This window comes from Cnephaeus nilssonii, assembly GCF_951640355.1.
Source record: "Cnephaeus nilssonii genome assembly, chromosome: 3".
Taxonomy (NCBI): Eukaryota; Metazoa; Chordata; class Mammalia; order Chiroptera; family Vespertilionidae; genus Cnephaeus; species Cnephaeus nilssonii.
The window spans coordinates 6775671-6795221 of NC_137074.1; the positions used below are offsets into that span (position 1 = coordinate 6775671).

Here is a 19551-nt window from a genome sequence, read left to right on the forward strand (position 1 = left end):
CAAGAGAAAGTTTTTATTTTATAAAAATCTAAGTATTACTATTGCTGATTTAAATTTCTCACAATTTTCATACGACAAGTTCTACATGACCACGAAATGCCAAATATTTTTATCAAGTGTCAGGATAACTTCTTAAAGTTGAGGTTTATCACTTTTTTATTGCTAGAGTATTCTAAAGACCTAAATCAACACTGCAAACTACTCCACTTCTTCCAGATAAGTTTTGGACTTAAGAACATGGCTGAGATTTAACTAGAACTCATGTGTCTGATATAAGTAAAAGCAGAAATCCTTTAATAATATTTCACTAGTTGCAAATCAGTAAGAAAACAAAACCACCTCAATTAAAGATTATAACTGATACTGTGGAATGAGGAATCATGCAAACAACCAAGACCAATCAATTCCAACATCAATGAAGTCAAGTTGTCCTGTGACTGTAAGGTCCAGAAGCACAGTATTTTTTAAGTGTTTTCCTAAGTTGAGTAGACATTAGTAATTAATGTCAGTTTACCTCAAACTTATACTCAAGCATAACAATTTCCAACCTTTATTATTATTTTGTAAAAAATATTTTTGTTTTATATGACACATTTCACAACTTAGGCTGAAATCTGGAAACTGCCCCCATTTCGTTATAGGGAAGAGGGGAGGTCTTTTAATTATGGGTTTGTTCGTGACTCCAAAGACTGAAGGCAGTCTTGAATGTCCTATGGCAAAGTTTACACATAAACTGGCGTTTAAATGTGATCGCTGAAAGGGGCGGGGCATGGTAAAAAAGTGTGTCTGATTCTTGGGGCACAAACAGTTTCTCCGTGGCCGGAGCTGCGTTTTCAGACAGACCGGTTGGGCTGTCGGGCTCCAGGGGCTGGATCTTGGGCAGCGGCGGCGGTGGGGGCAGAGGTGGCGGCGACGGAGAGTTTGTGGGAACTGGGCACGCTTCAGATTCTTTATGCGCCGAGTCCTCTGTAGCCTGAGACATATGGGACTGGAAGTGACTCCAGAGCCGGAAATTGGTGCGAAAAGCTTTGTTGCAAACGTGACAGATGAATGGTTTCACGGAACACAAGAGCTCCTGGTGCCGCTCCAGTTGCTTGTGCGAGGTGAACGTCTTGCCGCATTTCTCACAGGGCCACAGGCCCGGGTCCTTGCTGGAAGCTGCTTCTTTGGGAGCTGTGCTGGCCTCGGGCGCCGCTTCCTCAGCTTCCTCCACAGGCTCCTCTTTGACTTGGATCTTCAGTTGCTTCGAAAGGCTGAGGTCTTCGGGAAGACAGGAGGAATCTTCCGAATCGAAGTTGACTTGCTCTGAACAGTCACTGAACGCATTGTCGTCTTTGGGTGTGACCACGTGGTTTGCTTTCTGAGGCTCGGGCTGGGCCTGGGGCTTGGAGGAGCCGGTGACTTCACCGTTGTGGTCCTGGATGGGTAAGGAGAAGTTTTCGGCTGGAGCCATGGTGTTCTGATTGTGGACTTCGACTTGGTGCCGCCAGATGCTGAAGGAGGACTTGAAGGTGCGCATGCACTCGAGGCACGTCAGCTTCTTGTACTCACACTTGCTCTCGTGCTCGTGCTTGAGCTCGGGCGAAAAGAACCTAAGGCTGCAGTAGGGGCACACGGTGGCGTTCCGGCACAGTCGCTCGTGGCTGCCTTGCTCTAGGAGAGAAGAGAGCTTAGCGTTACAGAGGCGGCACTGGAAAACCTCCTTGCTCGCTACCGGACCGTCAAGAGCGAGAGCTTTCGGCTTAATGACCTTGTGTCCTCCAAGAGGCTTCTCTCCGGGGTGCATCTTTATGTGCTGTTTGAACTGAGAGAGAAAGCGATAGGCCTTTCCACAGTAAGTACAAATGTACACGCCTTTGGCTCGCGACCTCAAGTTCCTCTTGATGACTTGAGCTGGGGAACTACTCTGCCCCTGAAAACCGGGCTTGCTGCGCCTCAACTTAATGATCAGGGCCTTCTTAATCTCTCTCTCCCTCACTATGTCAATCAGCTTTCTTTGGAACTTTTCATCCAGAACGGCATGTGAACTAGAGGCGGGTGATGGGTTCTTCACTATGCCGTGCTGGGTCTGACAGTGGGTCCACACCTTGAAGTTTGTGTGAAACCGCTTGTGACAGATGTCACAAGCGTAGGGCTTTTCTGGGTTGTGGTACATGTTAATGTGCCGGTGAAGACCTGCTGTTGATCTAAAGATCTTAAGGCAATGTTTGCATTTAAATTTTTTGTTTGGTCTTGTTCCCTCCAACTCACCAAATTCATCTTTGCTCAAGTCAGAATCTGGAAAATCGGCTTTGAGTGTGGGGCTTGAGCCTTCCTCGAGATTATCTTCCGACACCAGAGAGCCGTGCTCGTCCACCTTTAACTTCTTCAAGGGCAGTCTTCGGTCCGCCTGGAACCTCCTTTTTGCTGGGAGCCTGCTCATGTCTTTCTGGTCGTCTTCTGTTTTCAGAGGAAGGTCTCTCGAGCTGGATGCCGCGGCGGCGGCATCTCCCACAGTGACCCGAATGATGTCGGAGGGATCCGCGGATGGGCTGCGGGGCTCCGTCTTGATTCGGACCTCAGCAACAGGGGGTGCGCCCTCCCTCTCTGTGGACTGAGAAGCACTGAAGGACCGGAGGCGGTGCGGCTGTGCGGCTGGAGTCCCATCATCTGGGGTTGGTTTTTCACTACCCTCCTTTAAAGATGACTTTTGAGATAAAGCACAAAACACATTCCCTGGTGCATCGCTTGGCACTGCAGACGACCCCTGGGAAGATTTCAAATCTATTGAGGGCGAGTAGACAGGAACCTGGCTGTCCATCGACAGTGACCGTCGCAGGAGACTCTTAACCAGCGGGCCGCTTCTGTCGATGCTTTGGTTTGCAGAAGCAGACCCACTGGACGGGACCACCAAGCCCAACTTGGAATAGTACAACAAGTTTCTGTCCTCACCCGGGCCATTTCCTCTGTTAGTTTCTTTCAATAGATAGGGAGTCTCTGATGAGCTTCGAAGAGACAGAACAGGTGGCCGGGGCCTTTTCAGAGCCAGCTCTATAGCTTTTCCCTTGGGCAGCTGACTGCTTCCACCTGGTTTGTCATCCGCTGCCTCTCTGTCTTGCAGAGGTGCGGAAGACAGGACTGCATTCCTTTTCCCCAGGCTGCTTCTGCTAGTATCATCCAAAGATCCAGCACACTCCAGAGACTTTGTGTATCCCACAGAACCATCTTTTGGCCAACTCTTTTCAGTCAATGACAAATCGTGAAGTGGTTCGACTGGTTTGGAAACCTGTGGCTTACTGGCATTGGCCTTGACTGCAATGTTTGGGGAGGGCTGGGAAGTATGGCTTATTTCGGATGGACTTTGACTAACGGTTTTCCCTTGTGCCTCGTTCCTGCTTTGACAGACAATGACACTTCTCTTTTGAGAACTGTTTTCATCATGTTCTACGAATATTCTTTTTCTGTTGGGACACATTGGAAAGGGTGCTTGAGGTGTTTTAGAAACGATATTAGTCAGAAAGGAAATCCCGAGGCTATAGCCTAGTTCTTGCACAGCAGCAAGGCTGCCTTTCTCGACAAACAAAGATGAGGAATAAATGTAGTTCAAAACGTTATCAAAAGCATCTGGTTCACAAAAGTCAAGCTGGAATACAGTTTGCAACTCATTCTCCTTATTTGTGAATAAACTATGAAAATATTCACTGCTAGCAGCCAAGACATTTTTGTGAGCTCGAAATTTCTGGTCTCCAACAATCAGAAGCACATCACACAACTGTCCTTTGAGGCGCTCCTCATTGAGCGCACTCAGGAGAGAAATGGCATGCGCTGGGTTGATGTAATGCTGTAATCCCTCCATTGCTTGGGCTTATCTGAAAGACAAAGTGTAAAATTATAAACAATGCAGTGAAAAGATCTCCACCAGGTGAAATGCTCCGCAAAGGCAGGGACCATTAACTAACTGTCTTTTCAGAGGTGCCAATATTTAGCAGATTATAGGCACACTAAAGCTTTTGTATAAACAATCTTATTTAAACAACACGGAAAATAAAAGGAAACAGGTCTCATGGCAGAAATAATCAATTATTAAAATTGAGGAATTTTAGAAACTACAGACTGTAAGCCATTTTCATACCATCAAAAAGGCTGTTTGACTATGGCAGATATGTAAGGAAGTGATATTTAAAAACAATGGTTTATTATTTAGGGTCCTTATCCATTTCCTGTTTGGTTCTATTCTTATTAGTTCAGAGAAGAAGTTATGATGTACTGAAATGCCTGACATCTATAATTCTGAAAGGAAGTCCTTTTATTACTAGGTTGGATTCAGAACGAGTCACCCAAGTTGTGCTTCTGAGGTATGTGGATTATTTTGAGTTAAAGGCAACAGATACCCCAAGAGAAACGCTGCCTTCTGAGCAACCTAGAAGAATTGAATTAGGGACTTGCCCATAAGAAGATTATCAGATAACCTTTTTGAACTCTCTATATGGCAGGACAAACTACTAATTACTGAATATCTGCTCTTCTTATCATCCTACAATGAACCTCCTCCTCTCCTCTGAAGCCCCCTGGTGCCTCACCTCATCCTTAGCTCAGAGTATCACATATACCTCATTTCCCCAGTCTGTCTCTGGACCTCTCATGTATGCAGGGTTCCCATATGTAATTACATTTGGTTATTTGCTCGGGTTAATCTGTCTCAGGTGGATTTGATTAGACCAGCCCAGAAAATCTAGAGGGTAGAGGGAAGTTTCTTCCGCCCCCCACTACTGGATATATTCACCAGCAATGCAACTTAACAATAAGTTGCAAAGTAGAGGTCTTACCAGACCTTTAAAAATAGGCATAAATTTGGAAAGTGAAAAATCATTTGCTAATGACTACTGTATCCTAATTACTATTTAACAAAGGTTAGAAATGTTAAAGAATAAAATAATTTGTTTTCTTATGTATGCTAAACACCTTGCAATCTCCTGAATATTATTTTCTTACCAAATCACATGTTCAACCATAGCATAAAGGAAACTTTGGCCTGAGTCTAAACTAAATTATTACTAATCCAAAATTAAGGGATTGAATTGGGATTTACCTGACATTCTCTTCAAATCTAAAGGTGAGACAACCTAGTGGTTGGGTACAGGCTCTGCCCGAGAAGCTGGGGTTCGAAAGCTGGCTCCTCCCTTGCAGGTCCCTCATCTGAAAGGGGAGCATGGACCATGCCCTCCTTTAAGGTTGTTGTAAAGATTAGGTGAGCTAGCATCTCATACACAGTAAGAACTCGACAAATTATGTGCAATTTATTTTCAGAAATCGCAGGATTAATAGGCATTTAACTCAGTATCAAAAAAGGGGGGGTCACTTGAACCCCACCCATGTTCTGGACAAAGAAAGCCATTTCATAAAGAGATAATGTCACTATAACACCTCATCTCTTTGGTTTGATTTTAGAATGCCATCTTTTCTTTAAAAGACTTATGATATTTATTTTTAATATTAAATGGCTTTAAAGTAATGAAGACTACTTGTGACAGTTTTATCATTCTCTAGAGGGCAAGTTGTGGAGGTACCGAACTCCACACCCAGCACATGTGCAGGTTCTCCCCTGGCTTCCAAGGACAAGCCTTTGCAGGCCAACCAGATCGGGGATCTTCAGAAGAGCCCACAAGAAGAGTCTGGTAAGTCACCAACCTGGAGCGACCAAGAATCCTATACCATGTCCTTAATATTCTTCTGAGTCCCTGTTCTGGTGCTAATTTAACCAACTCAAAGGCATGGCTTTGCTTTCAGGGACAAAGCCTGTGGCCTGTCCACACTCACTCACCTAGGTCGGACTACTGATTTTCAGTTCATTTCTGACTGCCATCATTTCATATCAGTGGTAAATTTTAATGCTTGTATTTGTGATTGCTTAATAGTACTGGGTTGAAATGTATAATATACTCCTTCCTGTGAGCCAGAGTCAAGACAGTGTGAAAGAAAGTGCTCTAGGCTAATCAACCTCTGAGCCTCAACAATACTACTGTGAGAATTAAATGAGAAAGCAGTCATTGTTACCACTTATTCACTCATTGAACAAAATGGCATTTGAGAAGGCCTGAAGGTGGCAAGGATGAGCCATGAGGATGGTCACTGAGGAAGAGCATTACAAGCAGAGGGGAGAGTCAAGATACCAGCAGGGATGGAGGTGAGAGCCAAGGGAGGCATGGAGGATGACACCAGAGAAGCATGAGAAGAGGCTGTGCAGGGCTGGGTGGACGCATGGAAGAACTACACTTTTTATTGGGCAGCCATGGGAAGAGTCTGAGCAGAGGAATGATGTTTAAAAGGATCGCTCTGGCTACATTGTTGAGAATGGACCATGGAAAGTAGGGAAAGAGTGGCAGCTGGAAGGCCACCTAGAATGCTGCTGCAATGATGCAAGTGAGACATGACGGCAGCCTGGACCAGCTAGGAGTCCACTGCAATGATGCATGAGGCACTCTGGTACCCAGGCCAAGGTGGTAGCAGGGGAGATAAAGGCAGTCATTAGGATTTCTAATGGACTGACTGTAGAGGATAAGAAGGTGAGCAGTTAAGGATGTCTCCAAGAATTCTGCCAGAACAACTGGGAGGATGCCCTTACTTGAGATGAAATTTGATAGAAAAATTGGTTCAGATTTTTTTCAAGAGTTCAGTTTTGTTATTTTAAATGTTAGCAGAAATCTACTTATTAATGTACCTTTTACTGGCACCTTTCCTGCTTCACTTTCCCTATAATCCATCTTGTACTTCCTGGGATCACTTCTCAAATAAACATCCACATCTGAATCCTTGTCCAGGGTCTGCTTTTTTTGGGGGGACACATAACAAGACACAATGGAAACTTGAAACTATAGATATAGGCTAAAGAACTGTGCGAAGACTAAACCGAGTGAGATTTTGTCCTTGAACATGAAGCAAATGCTATTCCACATAGCATCTGCACCCTATTCCTATATGCTAAAGTCAACATTTTCTCACTTTTCATTGTTCAGAAGTTTCCATCTTTTGTTTTCTTCAAATTACCAACCCTGTTTTTGTTCTAAGTAAGTACTTCCAATCCCTTGGACCACAGGCTTCTATAACCTTCTATAATAATAATAAAAGCTTAATATGCTAATTAGACCAGATGTCCTTCCAGACGACCTTCCAGACGAAGCCTGGGCTGCAAGGGAAGGCCGGGTCCTGGGTGCTGGAGGGAAGCTGGTGCCGGAAGCCGGGGGAAGGAAGGCCTACTCTTGCACGAATTTCGTGCATCGGGCCTCTAGTCTTTGAATAAAAACATCTGGTAATTAGGGAACAATAAGTCACTCAGAGTTGAGTTGTAAAAGACATAGTCATTGTCCCTGAAAATTATTTGGGGACTAAAAACTATTTGACTGTAACCTCCATTTAGAGTTATCAATGAGATTGCTTGCCGGAGAATTGGCTAAACTATGTCTAAATTCCTGATATGCCTGATAAACAACTCTACAGTATTTTCTAATCTATTCACTCAAGCACTAATTGAACATTTACTGCCACACATTACTGTAAACATTTTTCATTCGTTAACTCAATATTTACAGCAACCCTACACTATAGGTACTATTATGATCACCATCCCCTTTTTATAGATGAGGAAATGAAGGCACAGAGGGATAAGGAACGCGCTCCACGTCACAGACCTACTAGTAAGCAGCAGAGCAGGACTCAGTTTCAGAGGCCACACTCTTAATTCCTACATCACCTGCCACTAGTTTCCTCTTTTAATTCTCACATAACACCTAAGCTAGGCACTGTCATCATCCCTGTTTTACAAATTAGGAAACGGAAGCACTGAGAGGTCAAGTAATGTACCCAAGGTCACCCAGTCAGTTAGTAGTGCGTCTGGAGTCTGGCCCCAGAGCCTGGACTCTTAGTCATCATGTTACATGCTTCTCATAACTGGGCACCCGTCTAGTATGTGCCAGAACCAGCTAGACGTGGTAGATATCTGACAAGCATGGTCCTGCCTTACGGCATCTGAAATCTTGCATGGGAAAAGGACAAGTCAATCTGTCATCAAGCTCCAATATGCTAAGCACCAGACAGGTTCACAGAGTAGAGAGAATATAGGTGATGGCACTGATCCAGGTGAGAGGGAAGTCAGAGAAGGCATGCAAGGTAAGAGGCCTGATGAACAAGCAGGTGTTAAGAACACGGGAGGAGCCCTGGGAAATGGTTAGGAGCACTGGCCCACGCACCGAAGGGTCTCAGGTTTAATTTCTGATCAAAGGCATGTACCTCGGTTGCAGGTTTGTTCCCTGGTCCCAGTTGGGGTACGTGGGGGAGGTAACCAATCGATGCGTCTCACATCTATGATTCTCTCTCTCTTTCCCACCTATCCCTCTCCTCCCACCCTCTTTTCCCCCTCTTTAAAAATCAATGGAAAAAAATATTCTCAGGTGAGGATTAACCGCCAAAACAAACAAACAAACAAACAAAAAAACATGGAAGGAGTCAGGAAGGAAGGGTGAGGGCACTTCAAGGACAGTAGCAGTATGTCCAACATCACAGGGACAAGACACAGTGGCGGGCTGGAGCAAAGGACACACATAGGGGAAGGCAGGTGAGTAGGGAAGGCAGGTGATGAGGCTGGAAAGAGGACAGAGGCCTGAGGGCCCTGGGGGCTCCTCTCCCACCTCTCCAGGAGCCCAACACTCTAGATGTCTGGAGCAACAGGACAGAGAGCACAGGGCAGGGCAGACTCCTCACCTTCAGGTTGAGAGACCTTGGCTTTTATCTTTTAATTCAATTACTAAAACTGAAAAACAATGGCTCCTTTCCTGGTAGAGCTGGCAAACAAGTAACATTTTGAACTTCTGTGTTTTAATGGAGCTTAACAACTAAAAATATAAAATGCTATGTTAAAAATGCAGGCAAAAGGGGGGAAACCCCCACACTGCAAAATGTCATGAAATAATCCAGCAAAACCCTGTGTGGCTGGTGGATGTGCAGAATGAATTCTCAAAACCCACTGCTTTTCTGCTCTTCTGCCCTCAGACGAGGCCAGCTTTGTTACTGGATGTACTTTCTCTTCCATAAATCTGCCGGCTTATCACACTCAATTTCTCATGCATGTTTTAATTATGAATAATCAGACTCTGACTTATAGAAGACAGTGCATCACAAGTTTAAAAGCTCTATGTACACACATTGCCACTGTATCCACATCCTGTACCTTTTCCTTTGCTCATCTCTACCTGACTCATCAGTGTAGGTGCTCCTGCTACCAGTCATGGTAGAAAAACCTCTGCACTCTTAAAAGCAAGTGGGTGGAATGGGAAGAAAAGTCCCCTTTATGAGTGGCAGAAAAAGCTTGGAGGAAATCCCCCAGGAAAACCAGATTCTGAAACAGGGCTGGCTTGCTTACCACTTGGGCCCCATACACAAATAACTTCCCAAACTCTGCCTGAACTGTTTCTATTTCATGCTGTTTCCTGAAATTTCCAAATGAGAATCTTGATGGTTAACAAGTCATGGAAAGACTTTCAAATCTGTGTACTTGCCTGAAATCCTGGCATTGCCACCTACTAGATATGTAACCTTGTAAAGCTCACTCGACCTTTCTGAGTACTAGTAGTTTTCTTAACCTGATGAGCGGGGCTGACATTACCCACCACAAAGGATTTTCACGATGAATCAAAGACACAGTATGTTTGAAAGTTCCTAGTATATACAGTGTTTCCGATATGGCAAGCACACATTTTATTTCCTTCCTTTCCTGAATGTTTATGTGGGCCTGCTACTTGTCACGTATCACAAGAGGTGCTGGTGATGGCAGATGAATGAGCTGGCCAGCTGCCTGTTGCCCAGTAGCACACATTCCTGCCATAGGACATGCATGATGAAGGACACAAGAAGTGTGTAATAATACTGATTTCAGGAAGCAGTTAATTGGGCCAGGGGTGTGAGGGTGGATGAGTGAACAGGGGGACATCAGGAAGGTTTGGGACTCACATCTCACTTGACTATTAATAACACTCATTTGATTATTAATACAGGTTTTCTACTACAGGTACTTTTCAGAAACACTCATGTGATCCTACCAGGGCTTCAAAACTCCCGAAGCCTTGCCCTGGCCCAACGCCCTTCATAACTGGATTCCAAAAAATTAATTCATATCATCACCTCAAATTCCTCAGATACTAACTGCTAAGAGGAGCGGGAATTCATATTTTAATATAATTTATTTCAATGAAAATAATTCCTTCTTTATACCAAATTTAGAGGAGTTGTAAGGAGTTGAGATTTTTAAGGGGATGGGTGGAAGGCAGGCCCTTTTGGAATACACAGCATCCTGGGGATTGAAAGAGAAAAAGGGGAAGCACATAAGCACTTGGGTAGAAAGACACTTGGAGATGAGTAAGGGGCTCAGAAAGGAAGATGGGAAGGGACCAAAATAACCTCACTAACTTTCAAGTTTTGGAGACTAAAACTCAGGCTGGCATTAGAGCTAAGGTACATTATAGATAAAATTGGCTCCAAGACTAGCACACAAAACCCTTACTACCAGACTTATAGAGAAATGTCTCTTTATATTTACAATATTAACCTAGAATTGAACTCTGAGCACAGAATCCTTTGGAATGTTGGGGACTGCTTATATAGTCCTAAAAATGACACTGGAAAAAAAGAGGGAATGCATGTAACAAAAAGCAAACACACAGAGAAACAATGTACCTATATCTGACACTCACTCTGGGACAATATAGACATCCAGAAACTGTTTGAAGCTCCTCAGATGTCAAAGCCAGTCTTGCTTATCTGATCCTTCAAGAGAGTAGTCAGTCACTCCCCTGGATCACATCTCACCAGTTTTCAGTCTCCTGAGAAGGTGTAATTCTGATTCAAGGTGTGTTCTCTGCACCTCCAGCTGAATGGCTCTACTGTAACGCCTTCAGGGTGAGTGGGGACTCCGGTCTTGGCCGCTTAGCAGCCACTCCTCCTCCAACCGCAGGAAGCCCCTGGATTTGGCTTTGGAAGAACTACCCTCGTCCCGCTAAGTACAGTCTGATGCCTGTTCTCCCTTGCTCAGGAGTAAGTACATAACCAAAGCCAAGCTGATGAGAAACGTCCTCTGGAACCTGGCCTGAGAACGACGACAAGGCAGTAAGTGATCGAAGCGGGTTTATTCAGCAGCGGTCTGGGAGTGCAGCCTGCCACGGCCTGGCTACACAGATTCCTGCAGTCACATACCGTGGTTTTTATCTTTCCGTCCAATTCTTTAGCTTTTCCTTAAACCTCAAGAGCAACCCTGTATCTTTATAATAAATTTCTTTTTCTATTCAACCCAATCAATCAATTTTTTCCAGTTCTTGTTATTAAATGATGCTGACTAACATATTTCTATGTGGTATTCATTCTTCCTGTCATCCCTTCCAAATGCATGGATAAACTGCGGCTGGACTGAGCTTTCCAAAACAAAGCTTTGATCATTCATTGGCTGAACACATTAAGTATCAGCATTATTAATCCACTCTAATTGAGCTCCTATTAGATGGTAAGATATACCGGAAATACAGGGTTGCACAAAATAGATAAGGCTCCTACTTTCTAGTGAGGTAAATCAGAGGATAAGTAAGGAAACAAAAAAGATGAGTTCAGACTGTGCTAAGTGTTATAACAGAAAGAAATAGGGTGCTTTGAGTAGAGTAACTAGCGGTTTGGAGAGGAGGGCAAGGAAATGCCTTGATGTGACATTTGAGCTGAGACGTAAGACCTGAGTGAAAAGAGCCAGACTTGACTTTGTTTAAAAACAAAATAATAAAAACAATGGTTCTCCATTAGGCTAAAATGCAAACTTTTAAAAACGTGTGCTCCAAGGTTCTGTAAATTTGGTTTCAAGCTAGCTTTTAGATTTTTTCCCCCTTAGTTATCCTCGTGACAACTTCCTGCTTCAAACACTTCATCTCTGAGACACAACCTGCACGCCCTGCTGCTTCTATCCTCCACTCGGTAATGTTCTGCACCTCAGATCCAGCCCCCTCCCTCCCCAGCACTCCACTCAGCTCAACATTATCTTTCAAAGCTCAGCTCAAGTTCCAATTAAGCCTTCTGCCATGGGCTGGATTGTGTGACCAGCCCCTCTCCCCCATTCAGATGCTGAAGTTCTAACCCCCAGTACCTCAGAATGTAAGTGTATTTGGAGATAAGGTCTTTAAAGGGGTAATTAAGTTAAAAAGAGGTCTTTGGGCCCTACTCCAACCTGACTTATAACAAGAGGACACAGACACAGAGGTTCAATGATGTGAAGACAGAGAGAAGATGGTCATCTACATGCCAAAGAGAGGCCTCAGGAGAAATCAACCCTGCCTATACCTTAACTTTGGACTTCCAGGCTCCAGGACTGGGAGAAAATAAGTTTCTGTTGTTTAAGCTATCAGTGTGTGGTACTTTGCCATGGAAGCCCTAGAAAACGAATTAATTCACCTTCCTTGACTACTTCAGTCTATAATGAGCAAATACCTTTCAACTCCTGTATTACACAGAGTAGCATCATTGGTGTAGTGTTTATTCAGTGCCTTATATTGTTAGTCATCTGTGTCTCCCCAACAGAACTGTAAGCTATTTAAGGACTGAGAATCTATTTAATATCTTTTGACACTCTTCACAATGCTCAACGTAGTATCTTGCACAACAGTAAGTATTTATTGATTTTTTTTTTAGTTCTCTGACATTCCAATTAAGTGCAGGAGTGGAAATTATGCTTTTTATTTCCTAACATAAAGCTGGTCCCTTCACTGCCCTGCTTTAGAATATTATATTAATTTTCCTATTACTTCCTAGATAAAGTCCAAATGCTGGACTGACATACAGGACTCTTCATACTCTGGTTGCAATTAATTTCTCCACGCTTATTGGCTTATTGGACACTTCTTCCCATCCACCCTACAAACTTGCACACCTGGTTTCTGCCATCTAAAATATATTTCTTACCATTTTTTTACTCAGCCAACTTCTACAGAAAGATCCTGCTCAAATGCCACTGCTCCTATAAAGCTTTAGTAATTTGCCCCATCCAGCAGCTTAGTCATCGGAACTACCATAATACTTACTCTCTCTCTGCAATAATACAACTATTTCGAGTGATACCCTTCATGAGAGTCCCTAAAAGGGAGAACCCTTGTTTCCACCTGTGTTTCCCTAATGATTAGCACAACACCTGGCAGGTATCTATTGGGGAAAGAGAGAAATTATCACACTAAAAGCTCAAGACCTGGACTTGCTCACCTTTATTGCTCCAGCATCTGCTATAGAGCTCAGCACGTGGCAGCTTTCTTTGCTTTGTGTATGAGTTCCTGTGGCTTTCATTTACCAATGAACAATGACTCTGAAATCCGTATCTCTGCTTGGACTTCTCCGCGGAACTCCAGCCTCTCAGGTGCCCAATGAAGACTTCCATCACAGGAAATCCCACATGTCCAGGACTGTAGGTATGATTGATCCACACCTTCTCGCCCCTAACCCCATAGCTGCTTGTCTTCACATATTCCCTATTTAGTTTGGTGTGCTGACAACCGCCAGGTCTCCTACACCAGAAACCTCTTCCCTTTCCTTTCTAGCTAGTCCCCATGAGCTGTCAGGCCTCGTGCATAAACAGCCCAAGATCTGCTCTCCCATCCCCACTGGCTTGGGGGACATCTAAAATCGCCCCTTTAGTGATCTCTTCACCCAGAGACTCCCGCAGTAACTCAGCCCCTTTTTTGTTACACACCTAATACCCCCTGCATAAACACTGTAAATTCCTCGAGGGCAGGGGTTATAACTTTTTCAACTTATATTTCCACAGAATGAAGCACACTATATATTCAATAAATAGTGTTAAAAGAATGAATTAAAGTTACTTTGAAGTAAGCCAAAGCCCCAAATTTCTACTTTCTTTTTATCATTAATATTTAGGGATACTTAAATTTTTAAATGTAGAGGACTATATTAGTCATTACATGTGAATGTGGAATTTGCTCCAAGCATGGAGGCAAAAAATTTTTTAAATAACTGTCACGGAGAAATCTTCCTAAAAGGGATTAACCCTTGCTCCTGTCCCCTTAAACGAGGTAAGCAGAACACAACGCAGGCTCCTTAGGGATGACTCAGGGTCATCGTGATGAACAATCGCTGGACTATGCTGTAATCCACCGAGGCCCTCAGATGCTAGTGCCGGCTCTTGCACGGAAAACCCCTGGCTGCTGCGCTGTGCGGAGTCTGACGACTCTTTGCCCCATCTCCCACGGTCAGGCACCCACCCCGCTGCAAAACCTGGCTAAAAACACCCCACCTCCAAACGCGCTGCTGCAGAAGCACTCTCCAGACCCGCAGCCCTCCGGCTGGCGGGCACAGTAACCGGGGGGAAGGGCTGGGACGGAGGGGCTCTCCTACAGTCAAAGGTACGATCTCCCGTAGCGAGCTACAGAATGTTCCCGAGAAGCGATCCGGGCGGTAGGAGAACCCATCACAGGATGACGGGGACTAGGGCCAACGGAAGTCTCTGGGCCGGGGTCTCTGGCGCCGCCGGTCTGAAACGCCCCCCATCCCCCCTTCCCCTCCGCGGGCCGCAGCCTTCAGACCGGGCTTTTCCCAAGCCGAGCAGAAACGCCGGTGGCCAGCGGAGGGGGCTGTGCTCCGCGGCGGGCGGTGGGAGCAGAGAAACCGGTCTTCCCCAGGGCCTGCGTGCGCTCTGGGGTCCAGGCGTTGGGCGGAGGCCCGGCCAGGAGGCAGGGCGCGGAAAGCCCAGGCCACCTGGGTTCCAGGTCGGTTAATGCCGGCGGGGCCCGAGGGGGCGGCGGGAAGGGGCGTAGGCCGTGGCAGGTGCGGGGTCCCACTGACCCTCCGGCTTCCGCGCACGCTCGCGCGCCCCTCAGCCAACACCGGCCGGTGGCCGCCGCCGCCGCAACCGCGCCGGACGGGAGCGCGCGCCCTGGACGGGAAGGCGTCCCAACCGTTCGGCGCAGTAGCTTGCTCAGAGGCCCGGCGCGTCCGCCCCCGGGGCCACCTGGCCGGGCGAGGGAAGCCCAGTGAGGGACCGAGCATGCGCAGTGGCGAGGGCGAGGCCAAGTGCGGGAAAGGAGCATGCGCAGTGTGAAGGCACAATAGGCTACGTGGGAGCCCAGGGCATGCTCGGTGAGGGACGGGAGCCGGCGCACGCGCAGAAGCGCTCAAAGCCCGCAACCCACAGGAGAGAAAAAACAGGAGAGAAATCACCTCAGAGTTACGTCAGGAAAGGCCGCGTTTTGCGGGGAGGCTGTGGCCTTCCACGGGGCCCCGCAGATCTCCCAGGGCGAGGGGCGTGACAGTTACTCACCGGTCTTCAGCCCGGAGGCAGGCGCCGGGTCCCTTTCCGCTCACACTCGGCTCGCGCGCGCCGCAGCCGCCGCTGCCGCTGTGATTCCATCCATCTTGAATTTGACGTCATCCCACACCAGGGATGAGGTCATCGCAGGCAGCGCTCGTCACGTGCGCGGTGCTGTGATTGGCCGCCGGGCGCTCGGGGGCGGAGCGAGGGAGGTGCGCGGCGCCGGGGGCGGGGCGGCGTCGGGCCGGAGGGAGGACAGCCTGCGCCGCCCGCGTCCTCCCGCGCCCGGCTTCTACCGGGGCCGCCCGCGCCCGCCTCCTCCCGCCGCTAGCGTCCTCCCGGCGCCCGCCTTCCTCCCGCTCCGAGCTCTCGCCCAGCCCGAGGCACACTCCAGGCGGCCGTGAGGGGCGGCGGCGGCGGGAGGGGCGCGCATCTCGGGGAGGCGGCGCGGGCGGGCCCGGTGAGTCCCCGCGCCGGAGAGACGCGCGCACCCCGGAGGCTTGCCGCGGACGTTCGCCCCGCCCCCGGCCCCACGCGTGTGGCGGCGCCTCCACACGCCCCTCGGAGGTCGGTTCCCCAGTGGAGGCGCGGGCGCAGGGGCCGGGCTGGGGACCCGGGTGGGCGTCACCGGGTCGTGGGCACAGGCGCCGGTGATGCTTGGCTCGTAGTGGCTCTCATCGTGCGTGGTCGTGCTCCGCGTGTGAATTTGCTGACCTCGAGTGCTAACGTTTTCTCCCCCCAAAAGGACCTGATCACGAAGGACCGCTTGAGAGTGCATTGGAGTGCACAGGGCCTCCGGATTCACCCTGCTTGAACAGATCGGGGAGCTTGCTCTGATCATATGCCTGATGGCATCTGCTTGTCCGCTGCGTGTTCACCTACAAAGCCTTCACTTTCAGTAGCATTGAGCTAAAGGACCACTAGGCAGTTAACTTACTTTCTCTAATATTAATTTTATTTAATTTTTTTTATTTTTATTTTTTTTACATTTTTTAATTGAGGTATTATATGTGTACATATCTTACCATTGCCCCCCCACCCCACACCCATACATTAATTTTAATTTCATATTTCTTAGGCTTAGTTTTCCTGCATGAATATATTACAAGTCCATTAATTAGAAAACTCACTTCACCTTTTTTAAAAGCTGCTTTTTTAAAAAATACAGGTTTTAGAGAGAAACATTGATTTGTTCACTTATGCATTAATTGCTTGATTCTTGTATGTGCCCTGACGGGAGATTGAACCCACAACCTTGGAGGGTCAGGATGATGCTCTAACTAACTGAGCCAGGGCCAAAAAACTCACTTCACTTTTAGTCAAAGCCAGAAAATTAAGATAACAAATGCCAAACTGTAAGCACTAATTCTAAAGGAAGATTCTGCTAGTCAAGCTAAATGGAACATGATGTTGTTTAATATATTTCAAATGTCAATTTTCCAATAAAATTTTAATTTCTTTAAAGTTGAATTTAGGCACATGACCCCAGCTAATTTATGACATGTTTGAGGAGTATGTGTAAGAAATAATTTTGCATTAGGCTAATAAAAACTAAAAACTTGTTTCAAAATTACCAGCTCTATGATCAGTTGTTACAGTTTGACTAATTTTAAGAGTACTCTTAGTCTCAAAGGAAGAGTCTTGCACCTAAAAATTTTCTCCTACAACTATTTAAAACTTTAAAAAGTGGCTTTGACTTAAGGCAGAATGCAGGAGTGGTTTTAAGTCTTTTAAAGGGCCTTGGGTTTTAGGGTCCCCTGCGTTTAGGCTGGGCGAGCGCACATGTTTAGCCCAAGAAGATCAATAGGAAGCTATGTAGCAAAGCCTGAGCTATTAGCTAGGTTTTCCTGTTCACAGGGTACGGTACCATATGCCCAAAGCAATCCCTCTATACCTCTATCTCTAGCTGCCTCAGGAAGATACACATTGGCGTCTCCACTTTTAGCCATGTGACTGGGCTTTAGTCCTCATCATTTCACTACAAGGCACTTGACTGCTAAATCCAGCAGAAACGTTTCACTCCTTCAGTTGGCCTCTTTGATTTGTGATTCTCTGTACCGATTCATTTTCCAAATCTACGTGCTTAGTGATGCCTCATCCCCCTGGATTTTCTCCCTCTTGTCTGACCCTGGTTCTTGGCCTCCTGTGTTGGCTCCTCTGCCTGTGTCTAGCCTCACACTGTGGGTTTCCCCAGGTTCTGACTCGGCCCTCCTGTTATACTCACCCGATGCAGTCTCAGCCATCCCTGGGACATCAGCCCACCCGGCTGAGCTAGGGGACTTGGTCACCAGTAATGATATATTACTTGTTAAAAGATTTTATTTTAGTGTTGATTTTTAGAGAGAGAGAAACATTGATGTGAGAGTGAAACATCTATTGGCTGCCTCCTGCTCGCCCCCTACCAGGGATCAAACCCACAAGCTGGCCTGTGCCCTGACCAGCAATCTAAGGGGCAACCATTTTTATTGCTGGTGTCACAAATGACCACAATCTTGGTGGCTTAAAACAGCATAATTTATTCTTTTACAGTTCTGAAGGCCAGAGGCCCCGCATCAGTATCACTGGGCGGGAATCAAGTTGCTGGCAGGACCCTCTCCCTCTGGAGGTTCGAGGGGACAAGCCATCCCTGCCTCTTCCAGCTTCTAGCATTGCTTAGCTTGTGGCCACATCACTCCAACTGCTGCCTCTGTGGTCACGTTTCCTTCTCACTGAGTGTCATCTCTTCCTTCAGTCTCTCTTATAAGGACATTTGGGATGGCATTTAGCCACCCCACCCCCCTCCAAAAATCAAAGATAATATCCCCATCTCAAAATCTGTAACTTAATCACATCTGCAAAGACCCCTTGTTCATACAAGGTCATGTTACAGGTTCCAGGGATTAGGACCTGATATCTTTGGAGGTGAGTATTCAACCTACTACAGGTGAGACAAGTTTCCTGTGTGCATGTTAGCAGTGGGGGAAGGTCTTTGAAAAGCATGAGAGAGAGAGAGAGAGAGAGAGAGAGAGAGAGAGAGAGAGAGAGAGAGAGAGAAAGGTCAAGGGAACTGGACTGGAAAGTGGTGACATGCTAGATTGCCATGTGCATGGTTTATGACTGTCACCTTTATTGTGAACACAATGCTCAATTATGAAATGTTCAATTAGGCTGGAACTGAAGGGGCATGGCTCTGTCTTCAGCATGGTTGATATTGGGTCAGGCTAAGTGTCAATCCCACTGGGATTGTCTTTAAACATTGTCGTAAAAAAAAAAAAAAAAAAAGAAAAGAAAAAAGAAGAGGGATACTAAGATGAAGTGCCTCCCGAGCCAGAAGCACTGGTCTGCTGTGTGCTTCCCTTTCGTAAAGGGCCTGATTGCCTCTTGCTGTCTCTGCTCCCTACCTTGGTCCTTTAAGATCAAGGACACTTCAAAGTCCTCCAGTTCAGACTGATAGTAACTGAATTGCATCAACACCTCCATACCAGTTTCTAGCAACCCTTTGCCTTCAGCAAGATTGTAGGACTCTGTGTGTGTATGCAAGCATGTATGTTTGTAACAGCAGTGGTAATTCTGGGTATTTGACTCTGGACTGTAAATAAGACTATGGACCTAGATGGGGTTGCTTATGTAGTAATCCATAAGTTGCTATCGTGAAAGGAGGCGAGGAATACAATTTCTTTTAAAATGTGCACCATGGGATTTCTTGTGTAAAGAAAGACAGACCTCACCTTCCCAAGGCTGAGAAATGGGGTGAAGATTGACAGCTACTGTTGAACAAGCATCTGCCCTCAACTGTAATTCGATCCACACAGCCAGTATACTCTTGGGGAATAATAAATCCCATTTCACACACCAGAAAAGTGAGGCTCATTAAGGCTAGGAGGTGAGAATGGGGATTGGAATCAGGTCTGGCATCGAAATCCATGACCTTTCAAACAAGCTGCTCTGAAAGTATTTCCGATGTGTTGGGTGGAATTTGCTCCCTGGTCAGCCCTTGTCTTCTCTCCCTCCTAATAGGAAGGGGGGAGCCCAGAGCACAGAGCTTTGGGTAGAAGCTTTGGGAAGGGAGCAGGCATGTGCAGATGGGGATAAGCTAGAAGGAAGCCAGAAGCAGAGGATTCATACTCCACAGCCTGTCTGGTGACTGAGTGCAGATGAGCTACTATAAAGAGTGAGGTGTGGCTCCGCCAGTGTGCTCAGTGGTTGAGCGACAACCTCTGAACCAGGAGGTCACGGTTTGATTCCCGGTCAGGGTACATGCC

The 19551-nt window shown here is 46.5% G+C and overlaps 1 protein-coding gene across 4 annotated transcripts; it reads right to left on the minus strand.

The window, feature by feature from the left end:
* Nucleotides 1-534: 534 nt before the first annotated feature.
* Nucleotides 535-15831, minus strand: ZBTB21 (zinc finger and BTB domain containing 21). 4 transcript variants are annotated; one of them, XM_079766932.1, is made up of 3 exons: nucleotides 15320-15831; nucleotides 2251-3848; nucleotides 535-1653 (listed from the first exon to the last, which is right to left on the minus strand). In XM_079766932.1, the coding sequence occupies exons 2-3, from the start codon at nucleotides 3833-3835 to the stop codon at nucleotides 659-661; spliced, it is 2580 nt and encodes an 859-aa protein (XP_079623058.1). In that variant the 5' UTR covers nucleotides 3836-3848; nucleotides 15320-15831; the 3' UTR covers nucleotides 535-658. The 4 variants fall into 4 exon arrangements, with proteins under 4 accessions (XP_079623058.1, XP_079623055.1, XP_079623057.1 ...); XM_079766929.1 differs by having other exon boundaries at nucleotides 535-3848; XM_079766931.1 differs by having other exon boundaries at nucleotides 535-3848; nucleotides 14297-15831.
* Nucleotides 15832-19551: the final 3720 nt, after the last annotated feature.